This window comes from Melanerpes formicivorus, unplaced genomic scaffold (genome assembly GCF_026170545.1).
Source record: "Melanerpes formicivorus ecotype bairdi unplaced genomic scaffold, bMelFor1.0.p_v2 SCAF_94, whole genome shotgun sequence".
NCBI classification, from domain to species: domain Eukaryota; kingdom Metazoa; phylum Chordata; class Aves; order Piciformes; family Picidae; genus Melanerpes; species Melanerpes formicivorus.
In genome coordinates this window covers 534,949-554,800 of record NW_027142446.1, presented here as the reverse complement: position 1 = coordinate 554,800, position 19,852 = coordinate 534,949, and the positions used below count along the sequence as shown (strand labels likewise).

The window sequence follows — 19,852 nt, the reverse complement described above, 5'->3', positions numbered from 1 at the left end:
GTTATCCTGAAACATTATCTGAAGTACAGTAAGTAACAGCAAATTTGCCTAGTCTAAAGAATCCATGCCCTTGAAGCTGTGATGGCAGATACAGCTGTAAACACACCTTTAACATTACTACAACATAGCTTAAAACTACTGCCGACACAAAGTCTCTTTCAAAGTGCAATCTAAATCTTACAGCCTATAAATAAAGAGGTCTAAACAGATGACCTTCTTTATCTTGAGTTGTGGATTTTTTTTCTCTGTTTGACCACAATTTGTTTATGCTACAGCCAGGCTGCTGAAGGTGCATGTATGTAACCGCGGGAGCCAAAGGCAGCAAGGACCTACCCCACACCTTCACTGCTCTCCGCTGTCATACTGCTCCTCCTAGGGGGAAAGCTAAGCTCCCGTTCCTTTCACCAGACCTACCAAAAGGCTATTTCATGAGAACCCTTCTGCCCTCCAGCATTTGCCTCAAACTCGCCTCCTCACAGGCTGCCTTCTTTCTCCTGAGGCTGAGCACTTTACAACGTGCACAGGGCTGCCTCGTCAGACAGACGCACTCCACACTCCGGCTAGTTCAGTGCCCCTTCACAGTCCGTTCCGCGGTTCATTGCGAAGCCCAGGCTTCCACTCAGCAGCTTCCTTCAGTCTCCTAGGGATGCGCGGAGGCTCTCACGGCCACCCGTTCCAAGCAGGACACTCCTTCAACTCCTCAGGCTCTGTCCCCCACAGTCACTACCACTCACACTGCCACACCAAACTTTCTCAGGATGCGGCAGGAGGGGAAAGCTCTCAAATCACCAGCGAGGGCGCACGCCTCCCAAAGCACTGCTGCGAGCCGCTCACTCCTCCCTAGCCCCGCCCCGCCCCGCCCCGCCCCGCAGGGGGGATCCCACACACCGCCCGGGCAGCGCTGAGCCCGCGCTCCGCAAGCGGGGCCGCGCGCCCGTCACGTCACGGCCGCGCCCGGCTCAGGCCGCGCCTCGCCCCGCCCCCCTGGAGGTGACGCAAGGGACTTGTCAAAGCGGCGTCGCCGATTGGCTGCGGCGCGGCGGAGGGCGAGGCGCAGCGTTTGGTGCGCGGTTTGAAGATGGCGGTGGGAGGCGGCGGGGGCGCCATCCCCCTGGGCTCAGTGGAAGCCTTGGCCGCGGACTGGATGCTGGAGTTCGCCTGCTACTGCCTGTGCCGGCACTTCGGGGAAGAGCGCCCAGCGGAGTTCCAGCGGTGGAGGGACGTGGCGCAGGGTGAGAGGCGCGGGCGGCGGTTGTCGGGGTTGTGGGGGTCCTTGTGGTCCTCACGCCGCTGCGGGCGCAGGGCGGGCGCTGCCCCCCGCAGGCTTGCGAGGAGCTCTGTAGCACGCTCGTTCCGTGAAAGAGCGTCTTGTGGGTACGGGAAACCGAATCGCAGAGTCGTGGAACAGTTTTGGTCGGAAAAGACTTTGAGGTGAAGTCCAGCCCTTCTCTAACTCCGCCAAGGCTGGTGCTAACCCATGGCCCTCAGCACCACATCTCTGCCTCTCTGAAACACCCCCAGGGTTGGGCATTCAACCACCTCCCAGGGAGCCTTTTCCAGTGCTTGAGAACCCGTTCAGTGAAGAAGTTTCTTTTCATAAACAACCTAAACCTCCCCTGATCAACTGCGGTCCATTTCCTCTTGTCCTGTCGCTTGTTACTAGGGAGAAGAGACCAACACCCACCTCACTCCAAACTGCCTTCCAGTAGTTGTGGAGAACAAAGCCTCCCCTCAGCCTCGTGTTCTCCAGACTAAGCAACCCCTGTTCCTTCAGCTGCTCCTCACAAGGACTGCTCTCCAGTTAGTTTTGATGAGATTTCCAGCGCTTTGAGGGCTTCAGAGGATTGCTGGACTGTGTGCTCTATGTTGCATTGGTATTTGGCTATTTCATTGCATTGTCGTGGCAACCCTGAATGAAACTATGAATAAACCCATGGATGTCCTCTCCTTTTCTGAGTCCCCGTTCTCTGCTGGGGACAGGTCATGGGATGATAGAGCAACTGCTGTAGGTTAGCTCTGTGTAGGGACTAACTGCACACAATGATTAATGGTGGTTCTCAGTGTGTTCCCTGACCCTCCTAGCTCAGGAGGTCAGTTATCCTGCAGTCTTCTGCCTTACTCTTGAAAATGGAGGCAAAGAAGGTATTTAGTACCTCAGCCCTTTCCTCATCTTCAGTTACAATATTCCTCTCTGAGGTTCTCCTTGCCCCTCTTTACCATTTACATACTCACAAAAATGCTTCTTATTGTCCTTCACAGCAGTGTTCAGCTTGAGTTCCAACTGGGCTTTTGCCTCTCTAATTTTTCTTCTACATGATCTAACAACATCCTTAAACATATCTGGAGTTGCCTCCCCCCTTTCCAAAGGAGATATTCCCTCTTTTTTCCCCTTAATCCCTTCAAGAGCTGCTTTTCCCCCAGGCCCAGAGCCTTCCTCTTGGATCATCTTGTGGCACATGGGCACAGCCTGTTCCTGTGCCTTCAAGAGCTCCTGCTTGAAGTAGGTCAAACCATCCTGGACCCTTTTGTTCTCAAGGGCTGCTTCCCAGGGTACTCTCCAGGTTAGTTGCTTAAATGAGCTGCAGTCTGCCCTCTGGAAGTCCAAGGTCATGGTTCTGTTGTTGCTCCTCCTTATTTCCCTGCATATTGAAAACTCCACTGTCTCATGGTGGCTGCAGCCTAGACAGCTTCCTACCATCACCTCTCCCACCAGCTCTTCTCTGTTTGAGAGCAGCAGGTCAAGCAGGGCCTGCCCCTGGGAGGCTCACTTAACAGCTGTGACAAGAAGCTGTCCTCCATACACCCTAGGAACCTTCTGGACTGCCTCCTTTCTGCTGTGCTAAGCTCCCAGCAGATGTCTGGCAGGTTAAAGTCACCACAAGAACAAGGGCTGGCAATCTTGAGACCACCTCCAGCTGCTTGTGGAATACTTCATCCACCTCTTCATCCTGGTTGGGTGGTCTGTAACAGACTCCAACCAGGATGTCAGTTTTCTTGGCCTTCCCTCTTATTTTAACCCACAGGCACTCAATCCTTTCATCCTTCAAGTTCTGTGGCATCAAGAGATTCCCTAATATGCAGGGTCACCCCTCCTTCTCTTCTCCCTTGCCCATCTCACCTGGAGAGCCTGTAACCCCCCAGTGCAGTGCTCCAGCCATGTGAGTCATGCCACCACACTTCTGTAGTGGCAACTACTCCATAGTTTCCCTGGTGTACCAAGGCTTCCAGTTCCTCTTGTTTGTCACCCATACTGCATGCATTGGTGTACCTGCACTCCATCTGGGCTGCTGGTTTCACCACTGACTCTAGCTTACCTCCCTTTGTCTCCTCTCTGGAGACTCTGGTTTCACCACTTTCCCCCTTCAAACCTAGTTTAAAGCCCTCCCAATGAGCCCTGCCATCTCTTGTGCCAGGGTCCTTGTGCCCTTTCTAGATAGATTCAGCCCATCTTGGTCCAGCAGGTCAGGTGCAGTGGGAGTTGCCCCTTGATCAAAGAAGCCAAAATTCTGCTGCTGGCACCATCCCCTGAGCCATTTGTTGATGGCATGGGTTCCCCTGGTCCTCTCACCCCTGCCACTGAGGGAACTGGCAGAACACCACTCGAGCTCCTGCCCCAGCAAGGGACCAAGAGCCTTGACTTCCTTTTTTGATTGTCCTGCTGCCCTTCTTACCAAGCTCATCACTACCAGCTTGGATTGCCAAGATACAGTATTCTGCCTGCTTCCAACATTTCCAAGCTCTGGCTCCATCTTCAGGGCATGATGATGGTGCTTATCTCTGTCACTGAACTCATCCAAACCCCTTCTGAACTTGAACTCTGTTCTCTGCTATGGGAGATGCATGAGTGTGATTACAGCAAGTGGCACGTGGCTGATGTTCTAAGCAGTGTTCATCTTATTTCCTATTTTGGCTCTAGGAATGAAAAGCTTCTGTATCACCTGTCCTCATGGAAACAGCTGTAAATATGTCCTTCCAAGCCCCAGTGACAATATGTGGGGGAAATAAGCTTGGAGAAGAGGAGTTTGAGGGGAGACCTCATTGCTCTCTACAGCACCCTGAAAGGAGGTTGGAGTGAGGTGGAGGCCAGTCTCTTCTCCCTTATATCTATCAGATGAAAAAACAAGAGGAGATGGTGTGAAACTGTGCCAGGGAAGGTGTGGGTTGAGTATTACAGGAAATGTCTTTACTGCAAGAGTGGTCAGGGATTGGAACAGGCTGCCCAGGGAGGTGGTGGAGTTGCCATCCCTGAAGAAAGGTGTGGCCATGGCACTTGGGGACAGGGTTTAATGGCCATGGTGGTGTGGGCTGGATGATTGGACTGGGTCATCTTAGAGGGCTTCTCCATCCAAAACAGTTTCTTGATTTCTCTCCTACATTTGTGCTTCTGACTAACCTCTCGTTGGAGCTTTTGCTGCCCTCAGTCTGTCAGTTGCTCTAGCAATGTATAAGTGCTTCCAGTCTGCATGTGGGTCATGTTTTGTGGGTGTTCCATAGAAGTGTCCTCAGGAGCAGACAGTTGTCTTTGTAGGGGGCTAGCAAGCAAAACCAAGCTTCATTTGTTTATGTAAGATGCTGGGGTCTTCTAAATGGACTCAGCTGTGATGCATCTTCCCACCACATTCCTGCTGTGAACAGCAAAAGGGATAGGCTTTGCTGGACAAGCTCCTAAATGCAATGTCAGTTCTTTTAGCATGGAAGAATCTGAACTAAATCAGTTTAATCACTTCAAAACCAATGAGAAGCTTGGAGGTCTCAGTGAGATGAGATTCCCTCAGTGTGTGGTGTGTTCCTCACCACACTGTGGCAGTGCTGGAGCAAAACTGACTTGGAGCTTTTTCCTTTTTTCCAGCTCTTCTGACTGGCCTCTCCAGAATATCTACACAGCAGAGAAAAAAGGTGTATGTCTGTCAGCTTTTGATGAGTGTTGCAGAAGGAAAGGAGCTTGGTAAGTACTCACTTTCTTCTTTTCTGAGTTGTTTTAAATAGATTTGGGTGAACTCCCACAGAGGTGTTTTGGGTGCAGAGCTTTTTGCATCACTTCTGCTGGGCATATATCTAAAATCCCTTTTTGCTCTCTCTTCCACATGTGACTGAGCTGTATGCAGGACCTCTTATTCTCTGACTCAGCTGCTTTGAGTTTGACACACTGCTGCTTAAATTATAGACACTTTTTGTGTCAGAGCAGCAGCAACAGAACAGTTATGTTGGAAAAGATTGGCTGGATTTTAGTAAGCAGCATTTGCAAGGTGGAAGCACAGAATGTGTGATTTTCTCTGCACATGTAGCTCTGGAGGTAAGAGGAGGGCAGACAGAAGGCAGAAGAATGGATAAATAGGATGCCTGCCCTTAGAGTCATAGAATCAACAAGGGTGGAAAAGACCTGAGAGGTCATCAAGTCCAACCTGTCACCCAGCACCTCCTGACTACTAAACCATGGCACCAAGTGCCACATCCAATCCCTTTCTGAACACCTCCAGGGACAGTGACTCCACCACCTCCCTGGGCAGCACATTCCAATGGCTAACAACTCTGTTTCTTACAAGACTGTGAGACTTGAAGCTGGCAACAGGTCTGTGGGACTCATTCACTGGCATGGTTCCTGTCTGGGTGTATTCAGGATGTGGGAGTTCAGCCAGGTTGACTTTGCTTCCATGCTGGCTTTCTGGAAGTCTTCACTGCTTTTGCTGCAAGTTTTCACTGTTTGATAAAACTCCTTGGGATTTAAGGAGTTCAGAAGCAGTCCTGGCAGCATGAACATGGAAGAAGCCAATTCTAGCCAAGCAGTGCTACAAAGGCTTGGGTTTAGTGTGGTGCTTGTTTAAATGCAGTGTGTTAGGTTGTCAGGTAATGACACTTCTCTGGAGTTGGTTCAGCTTGAGACTCAAGTTCTAATATTTAAAACAAGTTCATCATGTACAAAGCATGAAACTCTTCTAATAGTGATTGATAACTTACTGAAGTCGTACAATGTGTGGTTTTATCTATCACTGTATAGAGTGAGCTGTGCAGTGAGGAGGTGCCATGTGTTTAGCTGCAGAATGGAAGCTGATAGATTGGAAATCTCATTTCCATGTTACGTAGAAAACTGATCTGTGGTGTGGTGCTTTCCTGGTTCCATTGCAGTTGTGAAAGCATTTCAGCCTTCAGACAGAGTAGGCTGTTTCAGATGCCAGCCCCGAGTTAAACACTTTGGTGTCACAGTAGTGTGGAAAAAAATAAAATCACAGAATCAAACCAGGTTGGAAGACAGCTCTAAGATCAAGTCCAACCTATCACCCAACCCTATCTAATCTAAACCACAGCACCAAAGGGCCTCATCCAGGCTCTTCCTAAACACCTCCAGGGATGTCGACCCCACACCCTCCTCGGGCAGCACATTCCCATGGCCAATCTCTCTGTGTGGGAAGAACTTTCTCTTCACCTCCAGCCTAAACCTCCCCTGGCACAGCTTGAGACTGTGTCCTCTTGTTCTGGTGCTGGCTGCCTGGGAGAAGAGACCAACTCCTACCTGGCTACAATCTCTCTTCAGATAGTTGTAGAGAGCAAGGAGGTCTACCCTGAGCCTCCTCTTCTACAGGCTAAGCAACCCCAGCTCCCTCAGCCTCTCCTCACAGGGCTGTGCTCCAGACCCCTCCCCAGCTTTGGTGCCCTTCTCTGGACACTTTTTAGCAGTTCAACATCTTTCCTAAACTGTGGAGCCCAGAACTGGACACAGGATCAAGCTGTGGCCTAACCAGTGCTGAGCACAGGGCAGAATGACCTCCCTGCTCCTGCTGGCCACACTGTTCCTGATGCAGGCCAGGATGCCATTGGCCCTCTTGGCTGCCTGGGCACACTGCTGGCTCATGTTCAGCCTACTGTCAACCAGCACCCCCAGGTCCCTCTCTACCTGGCTGCTCTCAGCCACTCTGACCCCAGTCTGTAGCTCTGCCTGGGGTTGTGGCCAAAGTGCAGCACCTGGCACTTGGACTTGTTGAATGCCATCCTGTTGGACTCTGCCCATCTGTGCAGCCTGGCAAGGTCCCTCTGCAGAGCTCTCCTACCCTCTAACAGATCAACTCCTGCCCCCAGCTTGCTGTCATCTGCAAACTCACTGCTGATGGACTCAATGCCCTCCTCCAGATCATCAATAAAGATATTGAACAGGCTGGGGCCCAGCACTGATCCCTGGGGCACACCACTGGTGCCTGGCTGCCAGCTGGCTGTGGCACCATTCACCACCACTCTCTGGGCTCAGCCTCCAGCCAGTTCCTACCCCAGCTCAGAGAGCTGCTGTCCAAGCCAGGGGCTGACAGCTTGGCCAGGAGTTTGCTGTGGGGGATGGTGTAAAAATAAACAAAACAAACAAAAAACCCCCAAACAACCAAAAAATCCAACCCCCCCCTCAATATTAATTCACAGATTGCATCAGGTTAGAAGGGACCCTCAAAGGTCATCTTGTTCACCTCCCCTGCAGTCAGCAGGAACACCTCCCACTAGATCAGGCTGCACAGGGCCACATCAAGTCTGATCTTGAATGTCCCCAGGGATGGGCTCTCAACCATGTCTCTGGGCAACCTGTTCCTGTATTTTACCTCTCTGTAAAGAACTTCCTCCTGATGTCCTACATTAATCTGCTCCAGTTTCAAACCATTGTCCCACTGTGCCCTTCTGAACAGTCCTTCTCCAGCCTTCCTGTAGGCCCCCTTCAGATATTGAAATGCTTCTCTCTGCTTGAGCCTTCTCTTCTCCAGGCTGAACAACCCCAACTCTCACAGCCTGTCTTCATAGGAGAGATGCTCCAGCCCCCTGATCATCTTTGTGGTCCTCTCCCTCCTACACCCTCTCCAGCAGGTCAATGTCCTTCTTGTGTTGGAGGCCCCATATCTGGACACAGGACAGGACTCCAGGTGAGGTCTCACCAGAGCAAAGTGGCAGAGTCACCTCTCTCAACCTGCTGGCCATGCTGCTTTTGATGCAGGCCTGGATGCCATTGGCCTCTGGGCTGCAAGTGCCCATTGCTGGCTCCTGTCCAGCTTCTCATCCACCAGCACCCCCAAGTCCTTTTCTGCTGGGCTGTTCTTGATCTCCTCATCTCCCAGACTGGACTTATACCTAGGATTTCCCTGACCTAGGTTCAGGACCTTGCACTTTGCTTTGTTGGACCTCATGAGAGTCTTCTCAGCCCACCTCTCCAGCCTGTCCACATCTCTCTGGGTGGCATCTTGTCCTTCAGTCTTACCAGCCGCACCGCTCAGCTTGGTACCATCTACCGACCTGCCAAGGGTCTGGCTGTCTGTGTCACTGAAAGACTGTTGAACAAACCCCAAGGGCCATCACCTGTCTCCATCTGCACACTGAGCTGTTGGCCACTACTCTTTCTATGTGATCATCAAACCAGTTCCTTATCCACTGAAACCCATGTCTCTCCAGTTTAGAGAGAAGGATGTTGTATGGGCCTGTGTCGAAGGCTCTTCAAGAGTCCAGATAAATGACATCTGTTGGTGTTCCCTTGCCCCCTGATGATGTCACACTACTTGATTGAAGCAAGGAGAGAAATACCAAGTGTTTCCTTTTTGATGTATTTGTCTCTCACTGCAGCAGCTATCTCCTGGGCAGCAGTGTTTACCTTTTGTCTGGAAAACAACTTGAGCAATGTAAGGAATAAGAAGATACTGAGAGATTCCACTAACAAGTGAGGCTGTAGCTGAGTGAACATCTTGAGCTCAGCTGGCAGTGAGCTGAGAAACAAGCAGTCTGTGCTCTTGCCAGCTCCTGCTGCATCTGCTGTTGGCACGCCGGCGTGCGGGTGTGCCCTCACGGGACTGGCAGGCTCCTTCTGAGGTGTGCAGGGGATAGTCATCTGGCTGGGCTCCACTTCTGCCAGAGCTAACCCCTGACAATGTTTGCTGGCAGGTTGCATGAACCTTAGTGATGGCAAAAGTGGTGCAGGGACAGAGGGCTGCTTCTGCTGTTTCAGTGACACTCCCATGTTACCCTGCTTGAATTTCCCTCTTGGTTTAACCCCTTCAAATACAACAAAAAGTCAAGACATGGAAATACAGACTTGAGGCAAACAAACAGCTTAGGGTAGTGGATATATGACAGAATTAACAGTATCAGTATGAAGTGTTTTGATGCCAAGCTTAGTGTTATTAGTGGCAGCCCTGATACCCAGAGGTAAACTTGGCACTACTGCAAGTGGCATTTGAAGTGAACAACAATTAGCAGACATCATCTCATGCAACAGTCATGTTATTAGCAAGGGTAGGAAGAATTTGTCTCTCTGAAAAGAGAGTTACTGTAGGTCTCAGATATGCTTGGAGAGAGACTAAAAATTATTTGAGGGGAAAAAACTGAAATCCTATACAGTGCCTGTTACTTTATGGGCTCTAGCATAATGGAGTTAGCTTTAGCTCATGGTTTTTAAATACTGAGGCTGTTCTCTGTTTTCAACCCCCATCAGAATGGCATTTTAAAAACGAGGAAAGGATTTCACCTTTGGAATCTGCTCTGTCTTTCTGGACTTTACTTGAAAGGGAAGAAATGAAACTGGATAAGCTTCATGAAGATATTCGCCGCCTGCTTCAAATTCAGGTCTGTATGACTCTGTTCAGAGTGCTCGGGGGTGCTGCCCATTTATTCTGCTAGAGCAGGGCTCCTTCCACAGAAAGCTTGGGCTGTCAGCAGGCTGAAGTGAGTTTGCTAAGTTTGTTGTATTTGCAAGTACAGGGTAAAAAGATCTGTACAGGGGACCTGTTGCTGTTTATCCCAGTCTGAAAAGGAGAGCTGCCAGCCCGAGATCAGCTTCAAGGCAGTAGTACCTTGGGCTTTGAAATGCTATGAATAGCTTGCTTTTTGCACTTTCTGCTTAAAAGTAATTCTTTGTACCAGAACATCTCTGATTTCAGACAGAAAACATGGCAGGTACTAGGACTGGGAAGGTTTTTCAGGGAGAGATGGAAGCAATACTTGGTAGGACAGCATGGGGTATTTCACATCACATGGGGAGGTTTGGGGCATTTGTACATGAGGTTTAATGTTCAGAACTAACTGTTCCAGTGAGATAATTGTTTGTGACTCTGAAATACATAATCCTGGATTTTGAAGTCTTGCAGAGCTGTAAAAGCATGGATTCTATGGGTGATTTTTCCCTGAGTCTCAGGTGAAGTGTGTTTCAGCATATCTGCTTACATTTGTCGTAGGCTGTAGCAGTCCATATGGAAAAAGGATATTTCAAGGAGGCTGCTGACATTCTTGAAAGGCTGTTTACAGACTCGGAATCAGATAAGGTAGTAACTTGCTTAGCTTGCATTAAGCTCTTATTTTCAGAGAAGATGGGAACGAGTTTCCAAAGCTAGGAAATTCTGCCTGCATACTGCCTGTGCAGACACCTACACATCTCAGGCACTGGTAAATGAAAAAGGAAACTTGTGGCTAGGGGATTGATGGAAATAATGGGTGATTTGGTGAGTAAAAGGCTTCTAGCAGCAGTTTTTCTTCACTGTGGGCAGCATCAGTCCAAACTGCATCCTGTTTCCCACCTGCAGTGAGGATAGAAGTGTCACTACAGACTGTGGGAGTCTGGTATTACTGTTTTATCAAACTAAAGGCAGTGTAAGTCTGCTGTTAGAGACACAGGACCTCTCATAATTAGTCTGCTGACCTTTTCTCAGACATTGCAGCGTAGTCTGGTGTCTCTGTTAGTGTCCTTACATACTGAAGCAAGCATCACAGGGAAGGAAAACTCACTAGCATCTGTAGTATAGAGTGGATGTTATAGCCCTCCCCAGAAAAGAAAGCACATGTAGGTCAGGCCACCAGCTGGTCTGATGTTTACCTCATCATTCAGAAAGATCCAAGGTTGAGTGCACAGCTCCCTGACAGCCAGTGCAGAAACCTGAATTTGCTGGGCAAGGGAGAGAAGTGCAGAAGGGCTGCAGGCAAAAGGAGAAAAGGGCAAAGATGCTGCTTCTCTCTTCCTCTGGTATATTAGGACATGCTCTATGTAAATAATAGCATGTGTATACCTACTCTTCAGATACACTGCTGGTAGAATTCAGAGGTCAGGCAAGTGGAGGCTGTTGTGATGGTATTTAAATTCATAAATTAGAATGCAGCCTGGACACAGAAGTTCAGTCTTGGCTCTGGTGGGCTCTCTAAGGTGCAGAGTGGTTGGTAGACAAAATGTAGTTAAACTGTCAGTGTCAATGTGTCCTGAATGCTACTACACTATCAGTCCTCTTCCTGAAGGCTGTAAACACCTTTCAGTGGTAGTCTTTTTGAGGCAGCAAAGGAGAAAAGATAAACCAGTAATGAGTGGCCTCCTCTGGGGGTTTTGCCCTGTTTATAACCCTGCATTCACTGTTGTTCCTAAAGGGAATTAAAATGGTCCCTGGAAAGCTATGCTCAGCCATTTACTAAGCACATAAAGTAAACTGGTACTATGCCTAGTTAACTTTAGAATCCTTTCAAACTGTATCCTGAAGTTGCTTCAGTCCTGATGTTTACCTGTGTGTGTCCTGTTCTGTACAGATGCCAGCTTTACTGCAGGATGTATTCTTGTGTTGTACAAAGCTGTGTTTTTTCATAGCCTCTAAGGGTGAAGCTGGCAACCATACTTAAAAGCAAGGATCCATATGTCCCCTTTCTCCAGAACTTCAGTTATAATCATTTGATAAGCAAAATCAAGTCTTACATTGAACTTTTCATGAAAGAAAATGAGAATAACTTCTTACTACAGGTATGTCAAAACCATTTCCAGAATGTATTGTGCAGTAGGTACCTGCTATGATAAATAAGTTTCTACTTTCAGGGAGGTTCAGACAATAGTCAGTTACTGTGTTAGATGAAAAGGAAGTTTTATCTCCTTTTGGATTGTCTTGTGAGATAAAAAATACATGTTTAGAAGCAGTAAGACTCCCCTAAAGTATCCTCTGTGAATGTTTGATTTGAAAAAGAGGAACACTGCATAATCACAATGAGGTCTGTTGTTAGTGTATGCTTAAGAGAAGCAGTTCTGATCTGAGGCTCACTAAATGATAAACTAGCTACCCAATGTAACTATATCTAGGTCTTAATCTACATGACTTCTGGGACTGAAACATGAAGACCTGTTAATCTGGCTAAAACTCTTGGAATGTCCAAAGAGAGATTCTTGCTTTCCTGTAAATAAAACTGTACCTTGCAAAGCAGCTTGCTCAGAAGTGATTTAAAATTGGCAAGCACAACATTCCTCCTGCAGCTCATCTTCAGGAGGATTGCAAAGAATGTCTCTTATGCTTGCTTCCTAGAAAAGCATATTGAATTACTCAATTACAGAAGCACAAACATCCAAAGGTAATAAGAAGCAAATTTTAGATAGACAAATCAACCTTGAGTTCCTCTGAGGTTGTCATACTCTGCAAAAAGAAACCACTGAACTTACTAAACGTGTTTCACTTGCTGGCAGCTTTCAAGTTTTGATTTTCAAAGCTATTTCTTTGAGTCCAAGAGGAGATGGAGGTTTGGAGGTGTTGGAAAAGGCCTGGAACTCCATAGTAGCATAACTACACACTATTTGCTGCACTCACTGCTTGCTCATCTGCACCAGCGTTGCAGATCTGACTTCTGAAGGCTTTACTTTGGGCTGAGTTACTCTGGGATGTGAAGGAGATGGCTTTGTGGAAAGTTCCCACTTCTGTTGTGCAATGCATGTAGCTTTCACAGCTCCACTCTAGCTTTAACTGTTAGTATCTCTTATCTTTCTAAGGGTACCATGTGTAGAGGTGGAATAGTAGAGGCCATCTGGTCCAACTGCCATGCAGAGTCAGCAAGGGACATCTGCAGCTAGATCAGGTTGCTCAGAGCCCTAAACAACCTGGCCTGGAAAAGAGGGCATATACCACTTACCTGGGCAACCTAGGCTAGTGTTTCACCACCCTCATTGTAAACATTCTTACTTCTATCTAGTGTAAGTCTACCTTCTTTTGGTTTAAGCCCATCACCTCTTGTCCAATCACAACAGCTGCACAGCCAGATTTTTTTTTCTCACTGGAGCACTAAGTTTACTTTAACCTTCTAGAGCAGCTGATAATGAAGTGGCAAGAATGACCTCATCTGGACTTAGGGGAAAGTACAAGTCTTACAATTCTCTGGACATTCTATAGAGATCCTTCCTCCTTTGGGGAATGGAGAACCAACAATCTTAATTTGTGGCAGGATGTCAGGCAGTTCACTTACTAATACAAGACAGGTTGTATTGAAAGCCTGAAGTCTGATTAGAAGTGTCTCCTGAAAGTGTCCTAGGTATGCTTGATCCTGCCATGCACTACAGCATTACATGAACTCGAGACCTGACAATTTTCATTGATTAAAGTATTCCAAAGCCTGTTTTTTATATATTTGCCATCCTAAGTAATCTTTGCCATGTATTTCATATGCTTATATGTTCACTTATGGAGTCTCAGAATCAATAAGCTTGGAAAAGACCTCAAAGATCATTGAGTCATGGACCTACAATAAGCACTGGCATCTGAACATGAGCCAGCAGTGTGCCCAGGTGGCCAAGAAGGCCAATGGCATCCTGGCCTGGCCAGCAGGAGCAGGGAGGTCATTCTGCCCTGTACTCAGCACTGGTTAGGCCACACCTTGAGTCCTGTGTCCAGTTCTGGGCTCTTCAGTTTAGGAAAGATGTTGAGTTGCTGGAAGGTGTCCAGAGAAGGCCAACAAAGCTGGGGAGGGGTTTGGAGCACAGCCCTGTGAGAAGGTTAAGGGAGCTGGGGTTGCTTAGCCTGGAGAAGAGGCTCAGAGGAGACCTTATTGCCACCTACAACTACCTGAAGGGAGGTTGTAGCTAGGTGGGAGTTGGTCTCTTCTCCCAGGCAGCCAGCACCAGAACAAGAGGACACAGTCTCAAGCTGTGCCAGGGGAGGTTTAGGCTGGATGTTAGGAAGAAGTTCCTCACAGAAAGAGATTGGCTATGGGAATGTGACTTGATGAGGCACTTGGTGCCATGGTTTAGTTGATCAGATAGTGGTGGGTGATAGGTTGGACTGGATGATCTTGAAGGTCTTTTCCAACCTGTTTGATTCTATTCTAAGTATAGACATAAAAATCTCTCTTGCAGCTGTGACTCAAACTCTTGAGTTATTAGCTGGTAAAGGTCTTGATGGATTTCAGCTTAACACACCACAATTGTTTGAAACCACTTGTTTTAATGGGAATACTTCTGAAGGATCTGTGAAATAAGCACTGTTAGTCCTAATGGAAGACATTAATCTTACTGATCAACAGTGTACTCCCTAGGTACAGGCTGCCTTGAATTCTGATGTATCAATTCCATTTTTTTTCACAGGCAGCCACCCAAGAGGTAGAGTCTAAAGGATTGGGTGCAATAGAATTACAAAACCCACCTGTGAATGTCAAGAAAAGCCCCAGCAGTAGTCTGGAAACAAAGCAAAGGTTTGTATGGAAGTTTCACAGCTGAGGGACATGTTGGGAACTTGGGAGAACTAAGAGCAGGTAGAAGCTAAATTCCATCCTGCTGCTCAATGGACAATTAACTCCAAGCACATTATTTATAAGTTTGGGGGTTTCTGTAGTTATTTTTGGCATTTACATCAAGTAGCTTGGCATTAAGTTTAAGTACATGTTGAGGATGCACAGGTTTCAGTTTAAACAGCTGCCAGTCTTAATAAAAACAGAGAAATTATTTTCTTTTTTTCCCCCTGGATGCTTGATTGAGCTCCTTTTTATTCCAGCCCTCTGAATTTCAGGCTACAGGCAGTCTGAAGAAAGAGCTGAAGGAAAGGGAATCAGTCTGTCACTTTTTCCTTGCAGCTAAACCAAGATTCTCTTACTCAGTGAGACCAGTGTGATGGCAAAGAGTTGTGTTGCTTCATGGCTCCTCAGAGCCATTGCAAGCTTTTCTGAGCAATGCTGGGAGACCTCGAAGCCCAGGTCCTTCCCCCCTCCTTTGTCTTTGTTTTGAAAAGCTTCATCACCTTGTTTGTCATGGGGAATAAATTGTAGTCTTCAGCTGGGGCAGAGCTTGGATCTGTGCAGTTTTGGACTTGGCATACCTGGCATTGTTTAGTTAAGGGAATTGATGCAGACAGTATGTAGAGAGACAAGTTGTAAATTATTGTTTAGAAGGACAACTCTTGAAACAATTACATCTGAGAGGTATGAAAGACTTGATTAAAAACCCTATGGAAGCAATTCCTAGGTGCTGAAGCAGGTATGAAAAAAAGAAGACTGAGGCATGAGGTACTTTGCAGATCTAAATGTGTCATATCTTGTGTATTTCTTCTCCTGGTACAGGGAAGCAAGAGGCTTACTGGATTGAGGCAGCTGAGGTGATTGAGGTGTTTGTGTGCCACTGGTTCTGCAGAAAAACAGGGATTTTCTTTCACTTAAATATTGTTGAATCAATTAGAGCAAGTTTCTCTTTTATTCTTAAGGTCAATGAAAGAGAAGGAGAATATTACAAATCAGTCACCTGGAGGCAAGAAAAACCTCACAGTGAGGTAGAAACATATTCTTCTCTTGTTACTCTTGGTTGTAGCTTGCTCTTGGCTGTTCTGGGTCCAAGCACAAAGACAGACTGGGTGAGGAATAGCTTGAGACTTGTCTTGAGGAGAAGGACTTGAGAGTGCCAGTTGGAAAAACTCAACATGAGCTGGCACTGTGCACTTGCAGCCCTGAAGGAAGGCAACTCTGTGCTGGGCTGTGTCAGGAGATCCTGCACCAACAGAAGGGAAGTGATAATCTGCTCTGCTCTTGAGACCCCACCAGGAGTACTGAGTTCAGGTCTGAGGCCCCCAGGACAGGAAGGATGTGAAACTGTAGTAGCATGTCCAGAGGAGACCACAAAGATGGTCAGAGAGCTAGAGAACCTCCCATGTGGGGACAGGCTGAGAGAGTTGGGTAGTTCAGCCTGGAAAAGAGAAGGCTCCAGGGAGACCTTAGAGCAGCCTTCCAGTACCTGAAGGGAGCTACAAGAGAGATGGGGAAGGACTTTTTACAAGGCTTATAGTGACAGGATGAGGGGCAGTGGCTTTTAACTGAAAGAGGGGAGAGTTAGACTGGAGATTAGGAAGAAATTCTGTCCAGTGGAGGCAGTGAGACACTGGAACAGGCTGTTCAGGGAGGTTGTGGATGTCCCCTCCCAGGAGGTGGGCTAGTGGGAAGTGTCCCTGCCTCTGGCAGGGCGATTGCAACTAGATGATTAAGGTCCCTTCCAACCCAACCATTCTCAGGTAGATATTTGATGATGTTTTGCATATTTTAACTTCTGTTCTGTCTTCCCTGCAGGCCTCATTCACAGAAACACCAAGTGAATCATGTTCTTGGGAGTGAGTATGAGCTTACTTTTGCACTTCCCAAATACTCATGCCAAATGATTTCTCCCTACCCCCTACAGTCTATGGGTTGGTGGTTAAATAACTCCTATCCAGTGTGACTGGGTTAATATGGGTTGGTGGTTAAATAACTCCTATCCAGTGTGACTGGGTTAATATAAAAGTGATTGCAGTGGGAAGAAGACCTCCCAGTTTGTGTGGTGTCTGCACAACTGCAGACCTGGTGCTTGTGACACTTAGGAAGCTGTGGAATGGCTTAAGTCCTCTGGCAACTCATTTTGCAGACTCCTTCAGTATTTTCTGTTTTGCTTGGGTTTGTCCTTGCTTTGGGGCTTACAGTATTCTTTACAAAACAAGGCTGCCAGAGGACTACTGAGGGGGAAGGAGCTGCAGAGGTTGGCTGACTGGGAAAACAAACTGTGTGCAATGCACCAAGTTAAGATGTTTGTGAATCTTCTTGGTATTGCTTGTAAAAGCTTGTAACACAGCTTACCATATTCCTGTGGAGAGTCTGAAAACCATTAGCAGCCTCTTAACACAAAAAAGTGACCTTACAGATTCTGCAGGTGGCCATGTTTTACTTGAAGGACACTCCTAAGAGTCTTTGGATGCTTGCCACAGTTAGAGACTGGCATTGTGTGGAAGTGCTGGTTCCTGTATAGCTCTGATTGCTGCTTCATCTCCATTCTTTATGTGAAATGGGAGCAGTATGTGTAACAAAGGTTGTTACCAAAATGAAAGAACAGTTCAGTATTGGGGACTTCTTGTCCTTTTTTTTTTGCCTTACTTTAAAAGATTGAATCAAACTGTGGGGCCTTGTTGGAAGAGGCTGTGTTTTGGTTGCCTGAGTAAGGTGAGATTCATCTCTGTATACAGAAAAAGTGTATTCATATATAAGCTGACACCAAAGTTCTTGCTGTCAGAGACTAGGTACTGCACATTTTTGTCTCATCTAAATGACAGAACACAAAATCTGCTGCCCTAATTGACTCCTCATTGGTTTGGATGCTTACCAACTGTCTTCTAGGTCTGAACAGCTTGCAGAATGTGGAAAACAATGGAGATGCTTTGGCCCGTGGCCGAAAAAGACAGGTTTGTACCCATTCTCTCTCTCTAAATGGAGACAAAATCATTCTGTACTCCACAGACTTTGCATTTTTCCCCCCCAACTTCATTTGTCTCTGTCTCCAAAATGCCTGGATTTAAGATTCTCCACATTACTCAGGCTATGCTACAGCTCCTGAAACTGTCTTTTGAGTTATAATCATAGAATGGTCAAGGTTGGAAGGGACCTCAAGGCTCAGCCAGTCCCAACCCCCTGCCATGGGCAGGGACCCCTCACACTACAGCAGGTTGTCCAGAGCTACATCCAGCCTGGCTGCAAAAACCTCCAGGCATGAGGCTTCCACCACCTCCCTGGGCAACCTGTGCCAGGCTCTCACCACCCTCATGGGGAACAACTTCTTCCTCACAGCCAATCTCAATCTACCCATTTCTATGTTTGCTCCATTCCCCCTAGTGCCCAAGAAGTTCTGCCTTGTAATTCCTGCCTTTAAAGAGGAAAAGGATTTTCTCTGTGTGTGCAGTCTCACATTGTTGGTGATGCTTAGGAGCCTTCCATTTGTTGAGGCACACTGTTAGTCAGGCTTAGTCTGAGTATTTATAAAATAAGAGAAAACCAAGATTGTTTCCACTGTTTGGATTAAATAATTCAGGATGTTATTTGCCCATAGAGTTCAAAGACTTTTTCTTTCCCCACTGAAAAGGTTAAACATTTAACAATTTTATAGTTGAATACCTGGTTCATATGGGATGGATTAGAAGGGCTGTGGTTAGCAGGTCAAGAGAGGTTCCCCCCCCCTCCCCCGCTCTGCCCTGGTGAGCCTGCATCTGGAATATTGTGTCCAGTTCTGGGCCTCTCAGTTCAAGAATGATCTCAGGGAACTGCTTGAGAGAGTCCAGCACACAGCCACAAAGATGCTGAAGGCAGTGGAACATCTCCCTGCTGAGGAAAGGCTGAGGGAGCTGGGGCTCTGTAGCTTGGAGCAGAGGAGCCTGAGGGTGACCTCATTCATGTTGATCAAGATGTGCAGGGCAGTGTCAGGAGGATGGAGCCAGGCTCTGCTCAGTGATAACCAATGCTAGGACAAGGGGCAGTGGGTGCAAGCTGGAGCAGAGGAGGTTTCCTGGAAGCATAAGGGAAAACGTTTTCACTATGAGGGTTTCAAGCTGCACCAGGGGAGGTCTCAGGCTGGATGTTAGGAAATACATCTTTACTGAAAGGGTTCTCAAACACTGGAGTGGTCTGCCCAGAACAGTGGTGGAGTCACTGTCCCTGCAGGTGTTCATGCAGTGTGTGGACCTGGCACCTGGGGACATGGTTTAGTGTTGACCCTTCCCTGCTGGGTTGAGGGTTTGAGTGGATGATCTTGGAAGTCTATTCCAACTGGATGTATTCTGTGATTCTGTGTGATTCAAGGTTTGTTTTGGCTCAGTTAGCTAATGAAGTACAATTTTGCAGAGCATGTTTGGAATGAAGCACAACTTTGTCCAATGTCCTTTTCCTTTGCCTCATGGAGCTTGTGAATGTGACTCTTGTGCCAGGTGATGTGACCACTTTGATGTAACACTTGACTTTGTGGTTGTACTGAGCATTGATTTACAGTGCTGGGAGGAAATCAAAATGACCCTACTGCCTCTCAAACAGTGATGACTAGAGTGCTGTGTGAAAACATGCTCGGAGATTTGCTCTTGCGGAAGTGCCTTTCTCTGATCACGTACCCAGTGCTTTTCTCTATTCTTCCCCTAGAGGTGGACCAACAGTGAAGACTTGGAACTGAAATCTGGGGTGAGAAAGTTTGGTGTGGGTAACTGGGCTAAAATTTTGGTCCATGGTAACTTCAAGAACCGAACCAGTGTCATGCTCAAGGACCGGTGGAGGACACTCTGCAGGACCGACCAAAGCTAACCTGGGCTGCAGGGATCGGCTGGTCTCAACCTTCCCTCCATAAGCACCTAGTCTGTCTAGCTTTTCAGAATAATAACTTATATTAGTCTCAGTGTCCAGCACTGCTGCTGTCCTAAAGCATGAAACAGAATTGTAATAGGTATAAAATGTTCATGGAAGCTCACTTGCTTGGCAAGGATGACTTCAGTGTAAAGCCTGCCTTTTTATCTGCCCGCAGGAGAGGATTTCTGAGATGTGCCTGCAGTGGTGTAAGAAAGGTCAGTTCTGTACATAGCTTAGAGTCAGTTGTTCTCTTTTTAAAGGCTTGCATCAAATGGAGCTTTTTATCATTTTACTTGTAGTAGCAGCTACTACAGTTAGAAACATTAGCTCTCGGTGAGAGAAGAGAAATACAGAAAGAAGCTCCTAGTGCTCTGACAGAGAGATCAGGGTTAGTGGTTCCTATCCAGGCAGAGTTTCCCAAAATGCTTCCCCAAAGTTCCACCTCCTTGAAGGTTTGTTCAGGCTCCAGCAAACACGGCAGGAAGATGCTGGTGTCTTGGCATTGGTATTATCTTCTTAA

General features: G+C 47.3%; 1 protein-coding gene across 4 annotated transcripts; it reads left to right on the top strand.

Moving 5' to 3' along the window:
* The first annotated feature begins 1,072 nt into the window (after positions 1–1,072).
* On the top strand, positions 1,073–19,338 carry TERF1 (telomeric repeat binding factor 1). Of its 4 annotated transcripts, XM_068165868.1 has the most exons (10): positions 1,073–1,232; positions 4,850–4,945; positions 9,446–9,576; positions 10,185–10,271; positions 11,573–11,722; positions 14,315–14,421; positions 15,423–15,488; positions 16,276–16,316; positions 17,350–17,414; positions 19,132–19,338. In XM_068165868.1, exons 1-10 carry the CDS (start codon positions 1,079–1,081, stop codon positions 19,288–19,290), a joined length of 1,056 nt encoding a protein of 351 aa, XP_068021969.1. In that variant the 5' UTR covers positions 1,073–1,078; the 3' UTR covers positions 19,291–19,338. The 4 variants fall into 4 exon arrangements, with proteins under 4 accessions (XP_068021969.1, XP_068021971.1, XP_068021970.1 ...); XM_068165870.1 differs by lacking the exon at positions 11,573–11,722; XM_068165869.1 differs by lacking the exon at positions 15,423–15,488.
* Positions 19,339–19,852: the final 514 nt, after the last annotated feature.

Coding starts and splice junctions, on each gene's coding strand:
- TERF1 (XM_068165868.1), top strand. CDS start 1,079: ATGGCGGTGGGAGGCGGCGGGGGCGCCATCCCCCTGGGCTCAGTGGAA. Junction 14,422..15,422: donor AGTCTGGAAACAAAGCAAAG/GTTTGTATGGAA, acceptor TTTATTCTTAAG/GTCAATGAAAGAGAAGGAGA. Junction 16,317..17,349: donor AGTGAATCATGTTCTTGGGA/GTGAGTATGAGC, acceptor ACTGTCTTCTAG/GTCTGAACAGCTTGCAGAAT.